This window comes from Staurois parvus, unplaced genomic scaffold, assembly GCF_062004578.1.
Source record: "Staurois parvus isolate SC_StPar_1 unplaced genomic scaffold, SC_StPar_1.0 ptg000155l, whole genome shotgun sequence".
NCBI lineage: Eukaryota > Metazoa > Chordata > Amphibia > Anura > Ranidae > Staurois > Staurois parvus.
This window is the reverse complement of record NW_028317951.1, coordinates 12,355,797-12,382,009: the sequence shown is the minus strand read 5'-3', so window position 1 is coordinate 12,382,009 and position 26,213 is coordinate 12,355,797. Positions and strand designations below refer to the sequence as shown.

At 40.9% G+C, this 26,213-nt stretch overlaps 1 protein-coding gene across 1 annotated transcript in view; it reads right to left on the bottom strand.

Annotated features, from left to right (window-relative positions):
* SERPINI1 (serpin family I member 1) overlaps positions 1-26,213 on the bottom strand; it is a 91,092-nt gene that overhangs the window by 40,772 nt on the left and 24,107 nt on the right. The window contains exons 2-3 of the mRNA XM_089675464.1: positions 8,204-8,466; positions 4,844-5,074 (exon numbers count right to left, since the gene is read on the bottom strand). Coding sequence (XP_089531590.1) covers positions 4,844-5,074; positions 8,204-8,453 — 481 coding nt within the window. The 5' untranslated portion in view covers positions 8,454-8,466. The remainder of the gene's footprint in view (positions 1-4,843; positions 5,075-8,203; positions 8,467-26,213) is intronic.

The following is a 26,213-nucleotide window of genomic DNA, read 5'->3' as shown; positions in this document are numbered from 1 at the left end:
AGAAAGCCAAGGATATTCAGCATTTCCTATGACTAGACAACATTAAAAGCTGCTTAATACATTGCATATCCATTTTTTCCATAGAATTGATCAAGTAATTGGGCTAGTGACAACCTGATTCATAATAGGCAAAAACAGTTGGGAATAGATGAATATTGCCATTTATAAAACAAGTCACAGGGACATATGTCTATATATCCAATGAGTGAACCAAAAACAAAAAAAGTTTTCACTATAAATTTTACTTTAAAAATGAAAAGGAATTGGATTGTAGGGATGGCCTTTTTATCTAGTTGTACCTTTTTTTCTTTTGGACAGTTACTTAGAAGAAGTTAATTAAAATTCAGGAAAAAGTGTCCAACAGCAGCAATAAGTTCTGTGGCTACACACTTATCTCTATGGTCAATGTCTGATAAACACAGGGTGAATTGAATAATTATGAGAAACCTGTTGGTGAGCTGTGGTAAAAAAAAAAAATGAATCATCTTTATCAAAAATATGTAAACCCTGAAAATCTTAGTTTGTTATACATGTCATTAAAAGCACTTCATTGTAACTGTTGAATTGGAACAAAATTCCCATTGAAAAAAAGTGTTTCTGCTGCACTGAAATCCCCAGAAGTGGCATCATCCCTGCAGTTTATTAATCCATAAATGTAGTGGTTACATTTTTTTTTTTAATTAGGCTTCCCCCCCCCCTTTATTTTTAACCCATGATCCTACCAGCAACACCCTTCCAGTCTTAGACTGGCCATACATGCATCTATTTTTTTCGATTAGTCGGTGGGCTGATCAGAAAAACTGAACAGACTCCCCCATCCACACAAGCGAGGTGGATGGAAGAATCCTCCCCGCTGCGCTATTGCACTATGACAAAGGGGACTCCTCCACTGTCAGAAGACACTGATCAGTGCTGCAGCCATATTCTGCGCGCTGATCAGAGCAAATTTTTCAAAAAGCCAGTTTGAGAAAAGCCAATTATTAGATCGACTTTTCTGGAACACGGCCATAGGTGATCAAACGTCAGCTAGTCCGTGCTGAACTGGCCAAATCTCAATTTAACTATGGCCAGTTTTAGGGTGTCTGCCCTCTGGACTGAGGAGCAATGGAGACAACTTTGGGACAACAGCATTATCAGTCTGGGGAGAGGGTAAATGCTCTAGCAGATTTAGATAGACTTAATAAATTAAAGCTAAAATTAAAGAACTCTAACACTTTTTAAGCAGTTACACTAACTTTGTTTTTTTTTGTTAAAGGTTTACATAAATGAATAAAAGCTGATTATTTTAAGAACCCTGTCAGGGCTAAATGGCTTGTATTGCTGGACAGCTTGATCTGTTGAAAAATGACACTTAATGGTTAGATCAACAGATGAAAATAAAGGGGAAAAAAAAAAAAAAAAAAAAAAAAAAAAAAAAAAAAAAACTAAAAAGAGAAGATGAATACAGCCAATACATCTAAGAATTGGTAGGCTGTAAAAGAACACATTTTTTATTTTGGGTTTAATACTGCTTTAACACCCCTCTCTATATTATAGGGGAAAAAAAGGTGAGGGCAAAGTGTTCTATATTCTAAATCAGAAGTGACCAGCCCCTATGGACAGAAAGCAGGTTGCTGGCAGGACCATCAGGTGAAAAGAAAGCCTGGGGAAAAAAATGCAGTCACCAGATCTAAAGAACTGTAAGCTGCAATATATTGGGTTTAGATACACTTTTTTCCCCAAAGTAGAAAATTATTTTATTTTGCTAACTGCACATCCGAGCATACCATAACTCAGCAGATTTTCTCTCAGCTCTATACAATCTATTCAGCCTTGTTCACTGACCTGCATCTCCATCTCGCAACAACATGTCAAGATGCCTTTCCTTGGGGGTTTTTGAAAGACATTTCTGTCAGCCTGACAGATAAAAGTGTTAACTAGTTCCCAACCAATCCCTTATCTACATGTGCAATGTGGCTGACAGAGCGGTAATCTTGCACGCAAGTTTCAAGACAGCTTGTTTGTGGTTCTCCAGCTTCTGGAGATAATGTCATTATTACAATGCTCAAAAGCCACAGTGATAAATATAAAGCATGGGGAACTGGGAACTCTATGTTCTGAAAACCCAACAATTAAATTGTTTTATAAATGGAAAAAGAAAAACAGACTCAAAGTTTGGTCTAAATCACAAACTAGGCAGCCAATATAAATGAAGAAGACTCTTAAAGTGGAAATGCAACTTTTCAAAAGAAACCCCTTAAAATGAAAACCCCCTTAAAAAGCAAACGTGCCTTTACAAAGGAGGCACTTAAAGTGCAACAGCACCTTTGGTGCCCTTACATTTACATTTTTGCTCCCACTAGCAAGGTTTAAGCTCACATGTTCCTCATCTGTGAGATATCAGATGTACTGCAGTTTGGAATCACACAGCTGCCTGTCTAAATCTTTTCAAGCTCTCCATAGGATTGAATGAGATGAACACAAGACTGGAAGGCTGGAGAGCACTACAATAGAAGTGTAACTGCACCAAAAGTGAAGTTAGCATACATAGATACACACACACACAGTATATTTTATATACAAAATTAGCAGCATTACTCATCCTGTAAAACTGCAAGTACTACTGCTCTGTGCGAATAAGGGCAACAATGAACGTTATTAAGCTATTTTCTCTCCAGGTTGAACGTATTATATTTCCTTAATCTAGAACTGAGCAAATCAGGACAATACTACAATATGGCCAACAGAAATAGATGATGATCATAGGAAATGAATACTTATTTACATCTAGCGGCCATAATGCAGTATTTTCACAATTCACTCTATTCTGCATGAATCACACCATTCGGCCAGGAGATAATAGCTTAATAACATTTGATTGTGTCCCATTCACACAGAACAAATCTACATGAAGTGTTATAGGACAAATAGCTGGGCCCTTTTTTTTTTATAAATAAACCCCTAGATGTTTCAAATGCTTTCTGTGCAGAGACCCATGCAACACAATGACCAAACAGCTTTTGTTGTGTAACCTCTCATTATTTCTTTTACAAGGGAAGCTGAGTATTAAGTCAGGACTTTATGTAATTAGCACTTTTACATACATATTATCGGATTTTGAATATAAGCCTACATTCGAGTAAGGTTTAACCCGTTTTCAATAATATTAACAGTGCACCATTTATGATATTTTTAGCGTCTCTTTTTATATTTATTGGGATCGATACATTTCCACTTTGTTGCTGCTAGTTTGTTGGACAGACACAGGTTGTAATTGGGCCCAGGTCATCGGGATAATTGGAATATGGGAACACTTTGACACACAGAGCTGACATATTAGAGCAGAAGCATTGCTTTGTATAACTAATTTTGGTTGGAAAAATCACAGGTAAGAAGATCATATGCATAACCTGTGGCTTGTTTCCCTATAATAATAATTATATAAATATATATCTCAAAATATACTCATTTAAGTGCCCTCTCAAGGCCTTTCACCACCATTTTCAAATGCGGGGGACTGTAAATTCAGCGGTGCGATGGAATCTGTGAACACTTGTCTCCTCTTCACTCCCTTCTTCTGATGTTGGTTTTCTTTTACAACATGAGAATGACCCCAATTGACGGACATCCAATAGGAAGTGTCCACATCATGCAGGAACTGACATGAGGACACTTGAAGCAGGACTTCCGCAGGAAGTAAACATAAGAGGAGAAGACTAGGGGCTGAATTGCCAGATGACTGCAGTTTTACGTAAGTAAAATGGGCATAATCATAGTGATTTTATTTTATCCAGTAATCAGATAGAGGAGGGTAGGTATAATATAAATAGGCTCAATTCACAAAGCTTTAACACAAGGATTAGGAACAGTGCTGGTGGGCTTTTGTTTTCAGCTCCACATACAAGTCAAGCTGAAGCAGGTGAAATGAAGGACAACTGCTCCTGCATCAAATTCTACATGATCTTAGAAGCATCTCAAACTGATGTCAAAGGCAGACAGAATTAACCCATCAAATGCCTTTCACACGGGTCTTTATCTAAGCCATGTGACTAGAATTCTCAAACTATATTGCCTGAATAAAAAATAAATACATCTATCTTTCTTTATCCAAGTGGGCTAAACTTTTTAAAGTGGTAGTAAATTCTGATTTTTTTTAATTGTACCTACAAGTAAGCCTATGAGGCTTACCTGTAGGTACTGTAAATATCGCCCAAATGTTCACCGTTTAGGAGATATTTACTTGTGTAGCAGCACCTGCACATGCAAGTGCCGTTCCTTCAGAGTTGCATGCCATAAAAAGTGATTCCCACGTGCATGCACAGGAGTGACATTATCGCGGCTCGGCCATTCAAGCTGCTGGAGCCCACAAACCCAGAAGAAGGACTGGGTGAAGATGGAAGCCCGGTTAGCAGTGACAAGGTGCCGCTGGAGGGCTTCGTTTTAGGGCAAGTTTCACATAATATGCTACTATGTGATGCATACTAGCACATTATGACATTGCCTTGCAGGAGAATTTTTTTTTTTTTTTATAAATCAGGTTTACTGCTGATTTAAATTACCCTATGTTGACCAATCAAGGTTTGTATGTGATTGGTTGCAATGGTTTACAACACATCATTTGCTAAGAAGCCAATTCCATATCGTCATACTCTATATGCAAAAAAGGAATTTTATGAAACAGATGGGTGCTGGGGTTGTGTAAAGAATTGTGTACATCCTAAACATACTGCTCATCTCTCACTAGAGGGAAAAAACATCCAAACAAAACATTACAAACTTTACACTGACAACTGGATGGAAATATTGCTGGAAACTATGTAATGAAAAAAATGCCCCAAATACTCCATGGAGGCTGATAACATACTATTAGTGTGATTTTCCACCCACTCATTGATGTGAATTGCTACAGCTGAACCTTGACTGAAGTCTACATTTTCTACTTCTGCTTTGAAGTATTTTTTCATTAACTGGATGAACTTGTCACTGATATGAAATCCATTCTGTAAATATAGGGAGTTTGTAATGCTGAGCACATAATGTCTTTCTTGGGCTGTCATCATGCTAGAGAGATCTTTTAGCAGAGAAAATTCTTCACCTGAAAAAAAAATAAAAAAATAAAAATGGAGGTTATTTTGTACACTAAATTGTATAGCAGCACTAGTAAATGCATCCCCAATTACATTCAAAATACATATTGTTTTGTGAAAGAACAGTAATCCACAATAATTGGTCAACTACAGCAAAAACATAGAAAAACTTTACTTTCTGACATTTATACAAGAATATCTTGGTAACATAAGAAAACAAATTTCAAACAGTATGCCTGGTTATCTCGCTGCCTCTTCTCAGCTCAAATGACCTGTTCTGGGACATTTGTCATTTAGTTTAGACTAGCAGCTGGGTGTAATAGCAGCTCTCATATCTAAAAGCTGATGAATCTCAGATATGAGGCATTTGGGACACGCCATGTAATGAATCTGATGTGCCATCCTAGGTACAGTATTGATTACAGCAGCCCCGGACAAATCTCACCCAGAACTACACAACCTGGATATGACTATATAGGTAGCTGAAGGATGCATACAGTCAAAAGGAACACATTTGTTCTGTTCATTTTGAACACACTTTATTTTAACAATTAAATTAATAAAAAATATAGAAAAAACTATTCCCAGTAGAACAAGGCATGTCATTACATGAATTGCTGTGTGATGCTCTGCTTATGTATATATAGTGGTTCTATTGTAGACATGAGTGAAATGTATGAATGTTTGCAAAAAATAGAAAATTTTGTATGCTGTACATGGGCTGCCTGGGTGTACAATTATGGCTGCAGTTATGCTGAACAGGGCTCATGCAGCCGATGTGCAAAAGCCCTAAAAATGACAAACAGAAAGTGCCATATATTCCTATGGTTTGCCTTTATAATGCTAGCTGCTCCTGTTGCCGGCAAATATCAGCTTGAGAAGCGGTAGAGAGCATTTGGGCATGGGGTTTTCCCCAACATGCTGAGATACACTCACAGGCCACTTTATTAGGTACACCTTGCTAGTACGGGTTGGATCCCCTTTTGCCTTCAGAACTTCCTTAATTCTTTGCGGTATAGATTCAACAAGGTGTTGGAAACATTGCTCAGTGATATTGGTCCATATTGACATGAATTACTATTGCCTTTCTATCACCTCAAACCAGTCTGTCCATTCTCCTCTGACATCAACAAGGCATTTTTGTCCACAAAACTGCTGCTCACTGGATATTTTCTTTTTTTTTGACCACTCTCTGTAGACCCTAGAGATGGTTGTTAGTGAAAATCCCAGTAGATCAGCAGTTTTTGAAATACACAGACTAGCCTGTCTGGCACTAACAACCTTGCCATGTTCAAAAGTTACTTAAATCCCATTTTTTCCCCATTCTGATGCTTGGTTTAAACCTCAGCAAGTTGTCTTCACCGCGTCTAGATGCCTAAATGCATTGAGTTGCTGCCATGTGATTGGCTGATTAGCAACTGGTGTTACAGAGCAATTGAACAAGTGTACCTAATAAAGTGCTGGTCAGTGTAGCAATTGCGAGAGAGGAGGTGGGGTCTGAAATGTCAGGTCCTTCATTAAGTAATATCAGCACTATGCAAAAATATAACAGCTAATGTGACTGTATTGACATCTGGTGTTGCACAAAACAGACTGAGCTCAGTTCATCTTTCTCACATGCCAGCAGGACTTAGCTCAGGCTTATCTTGTGCAACACTGGTTGTCAATACAGTCACATTAGCTGCTAAGTTCTCACACGTTTCCTCAATGTTCCAGTTGCCAGAAAGTGTTTTTAGTTGCCATGTCTAATGGGTATTGTCCAGTCCTGGATTACAAGTTGCCATTGCAACATGACTGGCTTGATTAAAGATATTACTGCTGTCATTGAGAAAGGTAAAGTAAACCTATATTTGAGAGTTAACTTAAAATAGATACATGTGTGAGGAAGATCCAGCCAGCCCACAAATCCAGATTTTAGCATGGCAACCTGTGTATGTACATAGTTCTGTTCATAGAATTGTGCATAATCGTGGGTCTGCACACAAGCACATACTGTGCAGGCATCTCGTGGCAAGCACACGGATTGTTTATTGTGGAGCCAAGTGGGCTATTTAAGACCTACAGGACCCAAATGCTGAAAGATACAGTTACATATCTGGATAGGAAGCCTGAAATGATTGGGAAGGCATCATTTATTTCTCTTGTCCAGGCACCCCTGGGTAGGAGGACACAGAGGGCATGGACAAAAAAGTGGCAGAAGTGCCAATTGACAGTGATGTCACTGGAACTTCAGAGCGCTCTCAAAAAGCAACTGAAGGCAATAGGAGAGTGTCACAGAAAAGAAGAGATAAGGAACAGGCAAGGGTCAGAAACAGCTGGGCAATGTGGCACCAATTCAACAGGCAGAGGCAGAGACAGAAACAGACTGGGTCAGCAATTTGCAGGCAATGAGGTAGAACAGCAACGGGCAGGCATCATCGTCCGAGAACGAGATAGGGTCAGTACAGAAGCAGAAGAACAGACAGAGAAGAACCACAGATCAATCAGAAAACCAGCCAGAAACATAGATCTGAGTGTTACAGCTGAAGATCTCTCAGCATTGGAATCCTGCAACTTTCAACCTTAAGTAGCAGGCACAATTATATGAGCGGCACTGTGAACATGAGCAGGTACTTGTGCTAGAATCTGGCTATGCAGGCTGACTCTTTCTTTCCGACAATGTCTTTAGTCTAAACTAAATAATTTAAAAGTGGTTATGTGCCAAATGTGCATAACTTTACTAATCTTTCAGAGCAGCCTGAGAACCCTGAAACTAGAGGTTCCAGCAGAACTCTCCCTTTCTCCAACCTCAAAATCAGGTCCACCACTTCTGCACATCACCGTTAAGCAGTTAGGTTGCACTTCACATTGGCAAGACTAATTGTTAGATGCAGTATGTGAGGGGTAGGCCAAAACTTTGGAGATGAAGTCTAGATCTTCATAACCAAATTAGCAATTCAGGTCTTAGTTGCTTGGAGTGCTATACTCATAAGATAAATCCTGTTGAAAACTGCAAAGGCCTCCCTCATGACTTCAAATAACTTGTATTTGTATTCTAAAGCTATCTAATATACTACACTGATAGCACACTCCCAATTATTTCACTATGCACATTCAATATGGCTGGGAATACCAGACTATATATGGGTGGTATTTACCATTCTTTAGTTTGTCATAACCCAGAGCATGTCGAATCTCCTTAAGACTGGATCCACGAGCACCCAGCTCCACCATTCCAACAGCTAGAGCCATGCTCAGAGGAGAGAAGAATATATTGTCATCTTCCTTTGTCGCTCTTAGTTCATGGTAAATCTTCACTGCAAACTCAGTAATGGTGTCATCATGAAGGCTGCTGCCAAGTACGGCTGCCTGGACAGCGATCAATGTGAGGAAGCCAATGACATGCATAGTTCAAAGTAATCTAGAAAAAAGTCAATACAACAAGATTAGGTGCAAAACAAATACTCATAAAAAAAAAAAACAGGACATTTGCCTCCCCAATATTAAAAAATGATTTTTCTAAAGAATGGCATAAATTGCATGAGAATGACAGATATATTTCATGAATTTGGTTCTTTAAACATAACGACTGCAAGGTTAGATGTGTTATACCCATGTGCATATGAATGTTGAATGAATGTTAAGCGAGCCAAATAGCTGACTACTACAAAGCCTGTAACCAGAAAGTGCAGTAACTCATTTAGATTCAGATCATGAGCAGTGCCCCCCCTAGAGCTAGTCATAGACGGATCGAAGTTCAGTTGGTTCAGGAGGGACCACACAAACTTCGGTGAGTGTGTGGCTGTCTCTGTTGGACAAGTTGGAAAACATTTGTCAGTCAACAGCTGCTGATTAGAGTATTCTGACAACGCAGGGTCTCGCTGTCAGAATGTAATGTCCTGGCGGGGGGATTCCTCCATTTGCTTAGTTTGTGTGGATGGAGGAATCCATTTTTTTAGCTGCTGGTTGAAAGAAAAAAAAAAAAACCCCTACTCATCTATGACCAGCTTTTCTCTCGTCTTAAATTGTCTTAAATTGTATTATACCTGTACCATCTCCTTTTTTTTTTGTAAAACACAAACTATTGGTGCTATATACAACCTGTAAAATAAATAACTCTACTCTAATATTAAAGAAATCTAGATACTTTATTACAGTCCCCGAGGTACTTGAATGTCTGAAAAATCAGTTTTGCTTACCTTCATGCAGTAGTGAAGGCATAGCATCTCAGATAGTTTTTATTGCCGTCTGTGTCCCCGATTGTGAGATATTCTCTCACTAGCTTTCCCAGGGACAGCGAGTCGGAAGGACAGGAAAGGATGGGTAATCTCGTAATAGGGACAGAAAAAGCAACAAAAACACATTTTACTGCAGTGGGGTTGCCAGAAACTGTCAAGTTTTTATTGCTGTGTGTACCTTTCTGTCTCACTGATCCTCATTTCGCTCAGTTGTTATCCTAGTGTCAAAGGTTTCACTGAGACTCACAATAAAGCTACGTTCACACTTGTGAGGCTCTGCGAGCAGTGTTTTGCACAGGCATGGCAGCCCATTCATTTGAATGGGCTGCTGTGTTTCCTGAAAACAAAGGGAAACGGTCCTTGCACTATTTTTTAAAACACTGCCCATGCGGAAACCGGTTCCCAGTGTGTTGGGGTGCCATTAGGATTAATGGCACCCACACACATCTCCTGAGCAGCAGTGCTTTTTTCTGAGCAGGTGGTTACAATCACCCACTCAGGTGTGAACCTAGTCTAAGGGGAAATCTCCCCAATGGAATCCCAGGCACCAAGAAAAACCTGGTAGAGGTTTTAACAGCTTCCATACAGGGCACTTTTACCCCCTTCCTGCACAGGCCAATTTTCAGGTTTCAGCGCTCTCACATTTTGAATGACAATTGCGCGGTCATACAACATTGTACCCAAACTAAAATTTTATCATTTTCTTCACACAACTAGAGCTTTCTTTTGGTGGTATTTAATCACCGCTGGGGTTTTTATTTTTTGCTAAATTAACAAAAAAAGACCAAACATTTTGAAAAAAAAAACACGTTTTTCTTTGTTTCTGTTCTAAAAGTTTGCAAATAAATAATTGTTCTTCATAAATTTAGGCCAAGATGTATTCTGCTACATGTCTTTGGTGAAAATAACACAAATTAGGATGTATTATTTAGTCTGTAGGAAAGTTATAGAGTTCACAAACTATGGGATATATCTGAAAATTGATCAATCCTGAAGTACTGACAGCCAATCTAATTTCTTGATGTCCAAGAATGTCAGAACAGTACAGATATCCCCCAAATGACCCCTTTTTGCTAAGTAGACAGTCCGACGTATTTGGCATGGCGAGTTTTTTGAAGTTGTAATTTTTTTGTCATAATGTTTCGGAAATGAATAAAAAAAATGATTTTCACTATTTTTTTTTACATACTATCACCAGTGCAGTACAGCATCATCATATAACTGGCATGGCGGTGATCAGGGACACTGACTGGTGACAGTACGAAAAAAAAAAAAAAATTTGATAATTTTTTAAAAAATTTTATTACTTTTTTTCTCTTTAAGATTTTTTTTTTCATATTTCACTATGACCAAAGTAGTATAATGTTACTATAGTAACATTGTACTACTTTGGGAAAGTGATTAGTATTTTTTTTTATTTTTATTTATTTATTTTTTTACACAATTTTCTTATAGCAAAGAATTTCTTTGCTATAAGCAAGCATTTACCTGAATGAAATCAATTCATTCAGGGTTTTCTTTTTGTGCTTAACTGTGATTTGGCCACAGCTAATCACATGACACAGCTGGGCTGTGATTGGCCCAGCTTGTGCATGTGATCGCTGTGACCATTCACAGCTAGCCACACTTGTATATAATGGATGGCATGAAAGGAAGCCATCCATTGTATACAACTGTCATGTGACCTGCTGTGATTGGTCACAGCAGGTCACATGGTACTGGCAACGGGGCCGATACACAGATCTGTCATCGGCAGTGTTCGAGGTACACGGCCGGTGACAGATCGCGTCACTGCGCGGCTCTGCGGGCAGGCAAACTGCGCATGACTGAAAGGACGCCACCAGGAGGGACAAGCTGCTCGCCGCCTTTGTGCTATTGGCCAGGCGGGAACTGGTAAACATTATACACTCCATATTAAAAATTAACTTTCCAGCAGCAGCCACCTTGATTGCCATTCCAGATTAATCCATAACACGTATTGTAAAGAGACATTCTAACTACATGCAGAAAAACCTTACATAACATTACACTGATGTGCGAATGTCACAAAATATTGCTGGAAATCTTTGTATAATGAAAATATGCCCTACATATATTTAATGGATGCCGATTTTCCTCCCACACATAAAAAGATGGTCAATCATAAAACTTACTTTCCTGTCTGCACTTTGATGTTGAGCCATAACTAACAAGTGCTGAATTTTGATTGCCAGCTAACTCAACATAACTTTTTGATCACTGATGTCCAAATGTGTTAAGGTGTGCTGTGTTAAGGCTGCACTTAATGTTAAATAGGCTGAGAGCTCATTAAACTGCATGACATAAACAGCGCTCTCAAACTATATATACCCTTAAATAGTAGGGAATAACTAAAATTACATCAAATATATAGGTAAATAAATAAAAAAAATATATATAAAGGGGCGTGGCCGAGCTGCGAGTGAAGATGGCCGCGTAATCACGGAGCTCCCGCCGGCCGGTTCCTACCTTGCTGCCGCTCTGCACTGACGGGTGAGACATCTCCCCTCTGCTATGGGGAAGACCGACAGGGCACCCTCTGGGGCCAGATCGCGGTCCCCGCGGGGTCAGAACGCTCAGGGGAGGCATATAAAGGAGCTCTTCCGCTCCCAGCTGAAAGACGGGCCGCAGCCCTCTCCCTCTGCAGCGTCCTCCCCCTCTCCCCCTCCCTCTGCAGTCTCTGACACAGGCTCTGCAAGCACAGCCGAATATGCTGTGCTGGACACAGTGCCACAGCTGGATTCCTCACATGCTACACATTCCCTATCATTAAGGGACCTCCAAGCTGTGGCAGCTGACATAAAGACCACTTTAACCACCACATTAACCTCTGCCCTCTCTGAATTAAGGGATGACCTCCGCTCTATGGGCACAAGGGTGGAGCGGGTGGAGCTGGATACCAGGCAGAATCAGGCGGCAATTTCTGATCTACAACAACAATCAGCGCTGCACGTGTCGACCATTCGAGATTTTTATAGACACATTGAGGACTTAGACAATCGTGGACGCAGACGCAACATTAGGGTCCGGGGCCTTCTTGAATCAGTGGAACCTTGTGATGTCCCTAAAGCGGTAATAGCTATCTTTAATGACCTCCTAGGTCGCCCACCTTCAACCATGATTGCCATTGAACGTGTACACCGGGCGACCCGTCCTAGGGGGGAAAACACAGACCCTCCCAGGGACGTAATTTGCTGTCTTGAAAGTTACCCGCTTAAAGAGGATATCCTCAAATGCGCCAGAGGGAGAAGACATCTTGCTTATGAGGGGGCGGAGATACAGCTATATCAGGACCTCTCCAATCTGACCCTGCAACAAAGGCGGGCGCTGCGCCCCCTATTGGATACTCTCCGCACGCGCAACATCCCCTATAGATGGCGGTTTCCGTTCTGCCTTTCTGCTCAAGTGAATGGCCGTAATTTCAACCTACGTGTTCCTGAAGAACTGCCATCTTTTTGCTCTGCTTTGGATATTCCTCCGATTGCCTTACCCGATTGGAACGGGTCTATGAGGTTGCCACGTGCCCCAGATCTGAGAGCTGAAGATGGTGCAACGGGCGGGCCTAACCCTGCTCAGCGACGGCGCCGGATGGTCCCTTCGACACCTCCACGATTCCCTGCAGGGGCCTCTATGGACACTTCCAGTCCCACGGCCTCCCCGGCGCACAGGAAGCCTCGGCACGAGAACCAATGATCCGCTACACCAGCAGGCTTTCAGCCTCCGTTTTTCCAGTTTTCCTGTTGATTTGTGATTGGCCAGCTACTTTTGCTTTGAGTAGGGCTCTACTGGTTTGCCCCAACGGTTACTGTTGCCTCGTTACAGTCGCTCTCGCAGGCTTTAGTCATCCATGTTGATATGCCACCTCCCCAGGTTTTGGGGTGATATTTATTAGCGTACAGGTCAGGAGACTTGTTCAAGATCGACACCCGGTATACACCCCATTGGTTTGTGGATTCTCCTTGCTCTAACAAGCATACTGCTCTTGCTCTGGATCTCTGCGCCTATCGCATCATGGAGTTACCTCCCCGCAGTATATTGCCTACTGAAGAAGAGTGGTCTTGCTCCTACGGCAGGGGTCTCTATCTCCTTCCGGGTGCCCGGTTCACTTCCTGTCTTAAGCTCCTCTTGTTCCGGTTTGGTGAAAGCTCTCGGGAAGGCCGGTTCCTTTCAGTTTGTACTGCACTACAAGCCCAGGCCGCGACCCGGCTTCATCTGAAGGATTTTTGCAGCCTTTTGGGGTCTATTTGACCGGAGGGAGTTGCCTCTGCTCCTGCTTCGGACACGTGCTCTATATGATACCCGTGGTTACTTTTGATATCCTTTTTGAGTTCTGCACTAGATACGGGATTTTGATGAGGGGCAGTTGTTATTTAGGGGGAGGGGGGTGGGACGGGGGGGAGAGGGATCTACCTCACAATGCTGCTGCCAGGGGATTGATGGGAGCCCTGTTACATTCTGAACGATGCCGCGTGAATGACCATCACCTCTGCGCACTTTGTTTGAGGCCTCACGGAGCAGGTTGGTGTACTCCCCTGTGACCTGCTTTTATGTAAGCGCTTACGGCTGTCTTGGGGCTCTATGCTTCCCCCCAGTCCTGGGGTGTGCCCCCCCCTCCTTTCAGCATTGGTTATGGGAGAGGTGCTGCTCATTCTCGTGGGTGTCACAGGGGTTTTGGTAGAATCCGTTCCATATTTTGCTATAATTAGATGAGCTCGTCTCCACGGGGTAACAGTTCTGGCACTGAGTCTAGGGATCCTGAGTAGTACGGATGCCTGAAGCTGGGGTATACTGTTTTCTAGGGTTCTCTCCTGACCTCAGTTTTTGTATTGAAATTTGTTTTTCCTGTATGGCATTTGTTCATATGTTATGTTGTATTATTGCTTCTTTAATTGATAAGCCTGTATTACTCCTTACGGCCTCTCACAGATCTACTGTTTTACATGTCCTGCCTGTAGGTTCTGTTCTTATACGGATATAATTTGCCCTGTCCTCATGCAGGCTTGGTTAGCCCCTCGATTTTTCTCAATCCGTATAATGGAATATCTGTGACCTATTATCCCGTCACTGTTGCCCCTTTTTGCCAGCGTGCCCGCCGCGGGCACCCGCATACGCCTCCTGGCTTATCACCTCTTGGGGTTGTCCAAGGTCTTCTCCCTTTTGGCTTGGCCTTTACTGTACACAGTATTACATGCCTTGCTTGAGGCCCCCCTTTTTCAACACTCACCCTCCTTTAGTTTTGTCTTTTTGATTATGCACTTTGCGAGGCGACCGGCCGGCGGTTGCTTCACTCTTGGCTCAACGCTTACTTCGTTCCCCACACAGTGAGCTCTGTGAGCTTTCACTGACCTCCTACATTAGGCTACTATTATTAGTTTCCTCTCCTCTACTTTTTCTTTTCTCTCGTTTTCCTTCCCTTTTTTTCTTTTTTGGCTCTGATCTCTTTCTTCTTCTAACTTTCCTCCCTCTTTCTGTACTCTTCCTTTCATACGTGGACTAGCTGGTCTTCTCCCCGAGCCGTGTAGTACTTTCACCCCTTTTCTTCTCTCTCTTTTTTTTTTCTCTTCTTCTCTCTCTCTTGGGAGTTCTCTTATTCCTTCTCTTTTTTCTTGCTCTCTACCCCCTTACTTCTCTCCCTTTTCTCCTACTCCCACCCCCCCCTTTTTTTTTTTTTTTTTTTTTTTTTTTTTTCTCTTCTCCCTGCTCGTTTGTAGTTGTGTCATCAGGCTTCCGCGATCAAGCTCTGCAGTCATGCTTTCTCCCGCCTCTAATGCGGGACTGCTGTCCTTAAAAATTCTTTCACTCAATGTTCAGGGTCTGAACACTCCCGAAAAGAGATCTATGTTACTTTCTTACGCGCATAAGCTAAAGGCGGATATACTCCTCCTCCAGGAGACGCATTTTCGCCGGGACTCCATACCCAAGCTTTTTAACTTCAGATACCCTACTGTTCTTCATGCCACCAATCCACTGGCTAAATCGAAAGGAGTGGCTATCCTGTTTGCCAGACATCTCCCATTTGTGCTACAGGATTCCCTTGCTGACCCGGAGGGCAGATATCTGTTTGTCAAGGGCTCTTTTTCCAACAGACCCATCACACTTGCCAATATTTATGCTCCCAATACCAAACAGGTTACGTTTATGCGTATGACTGCTGCTACTTTGGCTGAGTTTCAATCGGGTATGCTGATAATGGGGGGGGACTTGAATGTCCCATTAAACCCATTGCTAGACTCCTCTTCGGGCAGCTCATTTTTGCCTTTTAAGGCCCTCAGGCAGATACATTTGCAGTTGCAACACTTGCAATTACATGACTCCTGGCGCACACTCCACCCCACTGTTAAGGATTACACGTTCTTTTCTCCGCCGCACAATAAGTATTCTAGGATTGATTACCTTTTTCTGTCACAGTCGGACCTCCCATTTCTACATGCTGCATCTATAGAGCCGATGGTTCTCTCCGATCACCACCCCATAACCGTAACCTTGCGGCTCCCGGAGAAACTTGCTCGCTCGAAGCTGTGGCGCTTAGACGCCTCGCTTCTTGCAGACTGTGCTATTGAACAAGATATTCGCTCTCATCTGTGTGAATATTTCTCTTTGAATGGCTCTTCGGATACCTCCCCCCTTACGCAATGGGAAGCTCATAAATGTGTTATCCGGGGTTGCCTTATAGCGGCAGCAACGAGACGTAAGAAAGACAGACAGCAACGTTTGAAGCTACTTACAGATAGGATACGCTCTCTGGAGAGGGCACATAAACAGACTCTGGCTGCGTCGACTCTTTCGGAACTCACAAGTGCTCGCTTGCGACTTCTTACTGAGCTGGGCAAAGTGGTCAAGAAAAGATTCATCCTCTCCCAAAAGCTTTATTATGAGTTTGCCAATAAAAGTGGGAGGTTTCTTGCTCGGGCTCTTCGGGAAAAACGATCCCATATGACTATACATAAAATAAGAGGCCCTGATGGTGTGATGGCCACGTCCAATCCTGATATTGCCTCTCAGTTCGAACATTTTTATAAGTCCCTTTATAATCTTCCACCAGAACGTCCCCCGATGCACATTGACAGGCCTAGAGCGTCCCTCATCTCTGAATTTCTTCGTCTTCATGGTCCAAACGCTCTCTCTGAGGAGACGGTTCTATCGCTGGACCAAGATTTGACCTTAAGCGAATTGCAGTGCGCGGTACGGCAGTTGAAAACGGGCAAAAGTCCGGGTCCTGACGGCTTCTCTGCAGCTTATTATAAATCCTTTCTGGACATTCTGAGTACTCCATTTCTTTCCGCTTTCAATACTCTTTCTCAGTCCCCTAGGCCACACCATAGGCTGTTGGAAGCACACATTTCCGTCATCCCCAAAAGCGGTAAAGATACCTCCCAGGTATCTAATTACAGACCCATCTCCCTGCTAAATGTGGATATTAAGTTGTTTGCAAAGATGCTTGCTAACCGACTTCTCCCTTTGCTCCCTTCCCTCATTGACTTGGATCAGGTGGGATTTATCCCTGGTAGAGAAGCTAGGGACAACACTATCAAGGCCCTTAATCTCCAACACTGGCTTTGCAAATCTAACTCTCCGGCCTTCTTCCTTTCATTGGATGCTGAGAAGGCCTTTGACAGGATTGCTTGGGATTATTTGCAGGGATCACTGATGGCTTTGGGCCTGGGCGAGAAAATGATAAACTTTATTATGACCCTATACTCGGGCCCTACAGCTCAAGTTCGGGTCAATGGACACTTATCGAACCCTTTCCGCCTGGGAAATGGCACTCGTCAGGGTTGCCCCCTATCCCCGCTTCTGTTCGTCATTTCCCTTGAACCTCTTCTGAGACAAATTCGCGCTAACCCAGATATTAAGGGGATCAGGATAGCAGACAAAGAATACAAACTTGCTGCTTATGCGGATGATATCCTCCTTTTTTTGGCTGACCCTCGCACCACCCTACCGAGTTTGCTGAAAGACTTTGCTTTTTTCCGCTTTTTGTCAAACTTGAAAATTAATTTTTCAAAGTCATACGCCCTCAACATAACCCTTCCCACTGATCTCGTCTCCTTCTGTGAGTCTCATTTTCCATTTCAGTGGGTGAAGGATGCCCTTCCATATCTTGGTGTACAACTTACTCGCAATCTGGACGACCTTTATGCCAAAAATTTCTTACCGGTTTTCAAAGTCATTCAGGAAGACCTAAACAAGTGGCATCGCCCCTGCTTCTCTTGGTTTGGTAGGGCTGCCATTATTAAAATGAATATACTTCCGCGTCTCCTTTATCTCTTCCAAACTTTGCCAATTCAACTTCCATTGACATTCTTTGCTTCTTGCAAGAAACTATGTTCCTTATTTTTATGGAATCACAAGCGTCCGCGGGTCTCGTTCTCTCAGCTGACTCGTCCCAAACTCAGCGGGGGCATTGGGCTCCCTGACCTGCACCGCTATTACTGGGCGTGTCATCTTTCCCGCATAGTCGATTGGCACATTCATTCTGCTTCCAAAGACTGGGTCCTTTTGGAGAAGGCTTTTTCGCCCACTCCCCTACCATCGATCCCTTGGCTATTGCCGAAACACACACCTCAAGTTCTCCTCTCCCATCCTTTGATAGGTCCCACGTTAGAAGTTTTCCGTAAGGCCTGTAAAACGTCTTCCGTTTCGGACTCTCCTAGTCCCTTGACGTCGATCCGCCTGAATCCAGATTTTCCCCCAGGGTTGCACAAGGATTTTTTATCAAATTACTGGCCATACGCTCAGATTTTAGTAAAACATTTTCTTCACTCCGGCAAGGTGAAAACATTACAGGAGCTGAAGGTTAGCTTGAATATCCGCGAATTCCCTCTCTGGGCCTTTCTTCAGATTAGACACTTCCTGCTTTTCCATAAATCCCGCCATAATTGGACTCGCCCTGTTACTCCATTTGAATCCTTATGCTCTCAATCCGAACCGCGGAAGCATTTGATCTCTGAGATTTATCCTCTCCTAGGGGACAGCAGGACTTGCACTTCTTTCCCCTCTTGCCGTGCGTGGAACAGAGACCTAAAGACGGATTTATCAGAGTCGGATTGGGACCGCATTTTTATGTACTCCCACTCCTGCTCGAGTAATGTTTCGACGCAGGAAAATGGCTTCAAATTAGCCACTAGATGGTATCGTACTCCCTCCAGAATTCATCGGTTTAACTCTTCTGTCCCTGACGTGTGTTGGAGATGTGGGACACCTGATGGCTCTTTCTTGCATATTTGGTGGTCCTGTCCACTTATTCAACCATTCTGGCAGGAGGTCCACCGGTTGGTGACTTCAGTGACCACTCTGCCCATAGTTTTCTCTGCTGCTCAGCTATTGCTTCATCATACCCCCATTCCTAGGAGTCAATATTTCAAGTCCCTAGCGATGCATATGATCAACGCAGCCAGACTCTGTCTTCCTGTGCTATGGGGCTCCACTCACCCCCCAACTATACGCGATTGGCTCAATCGAGTAGGCAAAGTGGCGGAAATGGAGGAACTGATTGCGACTGCACTTGATCTGCCAACTAAATACTCACATGTTTGGGCCTGCTGGACCCACTTTGTAACTACCCCTGAATTCGGATCTCTCATGGGTCGGGATACCTGATTGAGCTCAGCCCTACCTCTGGTTATGCCCTTGGTTCTCTCATAATCTGTGTGGTTATGACCTCTTTTCCGGTACTTTATATTTGCCTGCTTAGCTTTGGTGAGTGTCTAAATTCTTGACACTCTCATTTATGATCTCCAATAACAATGCTGACACGAACGTCGCAGCCCGGACCCTTCGCTTCCCTTGCTTCCCCCCCTTTTTTTTTTTTTTTTTTTTTTTTTTTTGCCTCTTATTCCCCCTTCTCCCTCTCCCCTTACTCTACCCCCCCCACCCCCTTTTTTTTTTTTTTTTTTTTTTTTTTTTCTCTCCCCCTCTTTCTCTTCTCTCTCTCTACTATGACTCCCATTCTTTTCCTTTTCTTATCCTTTTCTTTCTTTCTATTCCCCTTTTTTCTTTTCTTTCTCGACAACCTCTTAGTCTTCGATCAGGCTTAATCTTCATTTTATCCAGGATTACTTGGTATATGGTTAGCTTTTCTCCTCTAGGATAGTCAATGGTACTCACGACGTCTTCTCTTATACTACAATGCTCACTTAGCCTCATGATAGTGTACTGCTTTTGGTTTAGGCTCTGAAGGTTCATTTCCTCCATGCTTAGGCCAGTACGCCAATATTCACTTGGTGGAAGTAAGCTGTTATCACCTTCTATATTGTACATTTTTGAATCTTGAGTACTACAGGCATATCTCTGCCGTAATTTGCCATGCTTATGTTATCCATAGTGTCGCACTCTACCATGTTGTTTCTTCCTGTATTTTGGTTTAAGCTGTGTCTATGACCTGATTGATGCTGCGTGTGCATTTCTTTATATTTTCCTGTAACATGTTGTCACTTCTAAATATACTTTTATGGAATAAAAAAAAAATATATATAAAAACTGCCATTAAAAAAAAAATAAAAAGTGCCAAAACAGTAAAGTATCAAAAAAAGTCCATAATAAAGTGAAGTCCATATATAATTTTCTTCAAACGGTATATAAATTGACACAACCGTGAATTCCTTTGTGCTCAACACCCCATCAAAGTGCTAACTCACCAGATGCTGGTGTTTAATCAGCATATCACTCAAATATCAATAGATGTGGAAGACTCAGCAAAAAAAAACGATTACTCCAGATAATAAGCATTCATCAGATGGTTGATCCATTTAACCTCCATCAAGGTAAGTATAATCCATATGTGGATAAATAAAGAACACTCGCCATAGCATAATATCGTTTGACTATTTATTGTATCAAAATAGCCCCTTAAAACCAAACTCACAATGTGTAAGAAAAAAAAAAAACAGTATTCATTGATATATACAGTATATAGCTGCAAACAATCTCTAGCTCTCACAGTCACGTCTCACCAGCTGCTCTCAGCAACAGATGACGTGGTTGCGGTCACATGGTCCAGCCACGTGGTAACGGCACATACGCGATGACGTCACTGCTTGATCACGCCCTTACACGTTTTGTCGCACGACTTCGTCTGAGGGTGTGATCAGCATGCAGACGTTTGGTCTTTTAGAATGCCGCTCGCACTCTTATTGGTCAGCTCAATAGACCCACCACCGCCATCTAATGACTGAACATATAATGGCACGTAATCAACTGATCTTGCCTCAGTTAAACAATATATCAGGAGGGGAACCAAACCACGCTCCCTACTGCCATCATATGGTCAGACAACTTATTGACAGTCAAACCCTTCATAATACAGAAAAGGTGACCAGCAATATCACAATGTTACAGAACTCCTAACACAATTAATATAATTATACAAACATACATATAAAAATAAATAAAATTAAAAATAAAAAAAATCAGTAAAATGAATAATTCATGAATTAATAATCACTAATAAAACAATTTAAGTCCAATTCAACATTTAGGCCATTAGGGGTCAAAGCCTCTGTAAAATAAATCCACCTCGTGTCACAGTTTGACAACTCTCTTACCCTATTTGACCCACACCACATGTGGGGAATCTATTCCCCAAAATTTAATACAGGAAGGATGTCGATTATATTTTCTGAAATGCATAGATACAGTATATTTATAGCTTTTCACTATATTATTCAAATGTTCTAGGATTCTGATCCTTAAATGTCTTTTAGTGCAGCCTATATAAATCAAATCACAAGGGCATTCTAGGGCATATACTACATGGGTAGTTTCACTTGTAACAGAAGTGGATATATCAAACTCCCTTCCATTGGACTTAGAATGGAATTTGGTAAGTCCACTACATTTATTCTTTACTATCCTGCACGCTGAACATTTTTTGCATGGAAAAAAAAAAAAAAAAAAACTTTATTCCAAAACATTCCCAATTTTTGGGGGGGGGGATTCAAAATCTTTTTAACTACTTTATCTCCAAATGTAGGGGCTTTCCTATAAATAAACATAGGTTTTTCAGGAATCATAGATCCCAACACTCTATCCATTTTTAATAAATGCCAATGCCTACTGAATATACTTTCCACTTCTCTAAATTGAGAACGAAAATTTGATATGAACCCCCATTGATGTTTGTCATTAGACTCAACTTTTAGTTTCTCTCCGAGAAGTTGCTTCCTGGGTATTCCAAATACTTAATTGACAGCCTCTTGGAGAAATTTTTGATTACCGTTGTCAACAAATCTACCATAATAATGTCTGATTGATCTAGGAAATCGCTGTCCTGGCAGCATTTCCTTTCTGAGTCTCATAATCTGACCTTTAGGGATATTTTTAAGCCATAATGGGTGATGTCCACTGAACTATGGGAGATCGCTATTATGATCAGGAAGTTTAAAGTAAGTTTTAGTTAACAGAGTGTCATCTTTCTTAAAGATTATTAGATCCAAAAACTGAATAGCTGCTAAACTGTATTGATAATCCAGCTTAATGTTGTTCTGATTATTATTCAATCCCTTAAGGAAGGCACTTAAATCATCTGCAGACCCTGCCCATAAAAGGAACAGATCATCTATAAATCTCTTGTAAAGCAGAATCTATTTATGACCATGGTTGAAGAAATAACGGTCTTCCCATTCCGTCATAAACAGATTGACTATACTTGGTGCAAATCATGCACCCATAGCTACTCCTCTCCTTTGAGATAAGAATTCACCATTGTACCAAAAATAATTATGAGACAGACAAAACTCCAGAGCATTTCTAAGAAACATCTTCTGGGTGTATGGAATGTCTTCTCTCCTACTCAAGGCCCAATTAAGAGATAATAATGTGTCCTCATGTTGAATAATAGTATATAAAGAGGAGACATCAGCCGTCACCAGAAAAACTTCAGGGTAATCAGCTATTTTCATCTCCTCTAAATAACTTAATAAGTGCTTAGTGTCCCGCAGATAAGTTTTGGTAGAACACACACTAGTTTGCAAAAACACATCAAGGTATTGTCCCAGTCTGGCCGAGACTGAGCCAATACCATTAACTACTGGTCTAGCTGGTGGATTAATGTGGTCCTTATGAATTTTAGGTAAAGTGAATACTTGTGCTTGGAATCAAATAATTCCTCTCTTTTATTTAAAACCCTAGTACGATAACCAGAGTTGATCAATAACTTCAATTTCGCTCTATATCTGATAGTGGGATCTTTTTTTAATTTCACATATGTGGCTGTGGCAATTCTGCTAACTGGTTGTGATAAAAGGTTTTGTTTAGGACTACCACCCCTCCTCCTTTATCTGCTGGACGTATGATGATATCCTTACGTTTCTCTAACAATTCTATCCCCTCTTGTATATACCTTGGGTTTACATTCTTTTTAGGTACAACGGATGCTAAATCTCTCAAAACTAACTTCTTAAGGATATCTATATGTTGATTAGATGAGATACTGGGATTAAACAGATTTATTTCTTAAACCACTATTTACACTATCTCCCTGAATATCTACCTTATATTTTTTATTGGTACCAAGTCCCAAAAAATATTTTTTCATATTTTTCTAATATATTTATGTGTATCAATAAACACATCAAATTTATTAATTGGACGTTTCATAGCACATTTCAAGTCAGTGTTTAGAATATTTATTTCTTTATGTGTAAGTTGGACTCCACTCAAATTATAAATACCATTATGTTTCCCTTCTTCTCTTTTTGAAGTTGGATCCTTTTCTCTGCTCTACATCCTCTCCTTCCTTTCTTATAAATGTAGGTCTTGGGTCTTGCATAGGAGATACTCCCATTGATCAGAATGGGGAGGGGGGGGGTTGATGTTAATATTGTAGCGGAGTTCCCATATAGGGGCGATGTCCCCATCCCCTCCAATTCCCAAAAGGTTTGGGTTGATAATACGGTGGATATCTGTAATCATAATGGTTCAAAACGGTTGTTAGTGAATACTCTATATTCTAATTTAAGAGTTCTTGGTGTAGACGGATCTATTTCTTCTTTATTAATTTTCACAGCTCCTGATCCCTTCTTACTGGTTTTACGATTATCCAATTTACTTTTTTCAATACTAGAGTACTTATTACCAATCAATATTGGTTTTATATTCCCTGTTGCAATTCCTCAGAACCCACCGTGGAGTTCAGAGGAGTAGTCGTTCCACTATCTCCATCTCCCGCACTTTGCCACAGGTATATATTGTAACCCTTAAAATCACCAATATATCTTTTAAATTTCTTTATTTTATTCTTTTGAGTGTCTTTATTAACTTTCTCTAAACGTTTCTTAATTTGACTGTTAAATTTCTCACATTGTTCAGAATGTTTTATGGGTCTCTAGTTCTACCTGTATATCCTTCATTTTTTTCTCTATTATTACCGTTTTTCTCTTTTTCCTCCTAAGAATCAAGGTCTGTAATTCTAATCCCACTTTATTAAAAGAAGGACATCCATTCAAAGTCTGATTCAGCATCTCTTAAACCATCTTGAGGAGCTACTTCCCATTTCAGCCTTCTGGCTATAATATTTTCTTGCAAATATTGTTCCAAAGTACAAATATCCCACCATGCCTTAACTTGTTTTTCTAGAGTATTACCTAGATAACTAGAAAAAACTTTGTGTATAAGCTAAAAATAAATAAATATCAATATATCAAATAAATTGACAGATTGATAAATTAATCCATTAATAGCTTACAACATCGCGCCAAACTGATGTGATAAACATCAAATTTAATCAAAATAGCGAGTAGAGCTGCTATTTTAAAACAAATAAAACGGTGTATAAATAAATGGAAAATACCATAAACAGTGCTCTCAAACTATATATACCCTTAAATAGTAGGGAATAATTAAAATGAAATCAAATATATAGGTAAATAAATAAAAACATATATTAAAACTGCCACCAAAAAAAAATAAAAAGTGCCAAAAACAGTGATATATCAAAAAAAGTTCATAATAAAGTGAAGTCCATATATAATTTTCCTCATATATGGTATGGTATAATGGTATATATTCGCCACAACCGTGAATTCCTGTGTGCTCAACACCCCATCAAAGTGCTAGCTCACCAGATGCTGGTGTTTAATCAGCATATCACTCAAATATCAATAGATGTGGAAGACTCAGCAAAAAAAAACGATTACGGTACTTCAGATAATCATTCATCAGATGATTGATCCACTTAAGCTCCGTCAAGGTAAGTATAATCCATATGTGAATAAATAAAGAATGCTCGCCATAGCATAATATCGTTTGACTATTTATTGTATCAAAATAACCCCTTAAAACCAAACTTACAACGTGTAAGGAAACAAACAGCATTCATTGATATATATATATATATATATATACACACACACACACACACACACACACACACACATACATACATACATACATACATACATATATGTATATAGCTGCAAACAATCTCCAGCTCTCACAGTCGCATTTTACCAGCTGCTCTCAGCAACAGATGACGTGGTTGCGGTCACATGGTCCAGCCACATGGTAACGGCTTATGTGATGATGTCACTGCTTGCTCACACCCTTACACGTTTCGTCACACGACTTCCTCTGAGGGTGTGATCAGCATGCAGCTGTTTGGTCTTTTATAATGCAGCTCGCACTCTTAATGGTCAGCTCAATAGACCCACCACCGCCATCTGAATGGCACGTAATCAACTGATCTTGCCTCAAATTAGACAATATATCAGGAGGGGAACCAAACCACGCTCCCTACTGCTATTATATGGTCAGCCAACTTATTGACAGTCAAACTCTTCATAATACATAAAAGGTGACCAGCAATATCACAATGTTACAGAACTCCTAACACAAATAATATAATTATACAAACATATATATAAAAATAAATAAAATAAAAAATAAAAAATAAATTCATTTGAGTGGCTGCTGATGATACTTTGTTGCATTTTTAAAACATACCGCATTGACTGTAACAGGTGTCAAGAAATGTCCCAAGGATTCAACTACTGCTGAACATTGCGTATAATGTCCAAACAAAAGCACATCAACATAGCAATACAGATGTATGTCTCAAACAGTAACATATTCGCTTACAATGCAAAAGCATTTGAGATGCGTTTCCCGTACACTTCCCCATAAAGTGTATGTGTTCATCCTCTTTTCCAGCCCTGTCAATGATTTTTGGTGCCTAAAGCCCCGCACATAATGAGAATATCGGACCAATGATAGTCTGTTTTTATTTTTTGCAAGCTAGTCTCATATTGAAAGTGAAGAGGTTACTAAAAAGGTACAAAATATTTTTGTACAACAAAATAAAAATTTGGAAGTGATGTAAATGTATTTGTATTGTATTTTCGGACAAAAACTTCACTGATTAAATGAAAATCATATGATCTAGTATTGTACGAGAAAAATTTTCGTACTTGTCTTCAAATAAATTTGGACAAAAAGCGGTGTACTACAGATCAGATTATTGTACATGGTGCAGCAACATAACTTCCTTTTTTGAAATGAGTGCCATTCAGGCTGTAGTGGCCATAGCGGGGCGGGAGTGGTCTCAGGCGACAGGCGTAGTTCTAAAGTTTTTGTTCTCTTTCAGGTCAGCCATCATCATGCGTTGGAACCGTTGAAACCGCGAGTATGACAAGATGAAGAGCTGGAGTCCCTCGAGCCATCAGATCACCTGAGAACATCAAAGCAGTGAGAGCTTCAATCTTGCGATCCCCGCAGCGTTCTGCGCACAAAAACATGCGTCTGCCCTTGGACTTTCGGATTGTTCAGTGAGGCGAATTCTTCACGATGACCTTCATTACCATCTGTACAAGTTGGCGATTGTGCAGGAACTCTCCGAACGCGACTTCAATTCTCGGAGGAACGCATGTGAGGCAGTACTCGAAAACGTCCCGGAGGACGCAATTGTTTTTTACAGTGA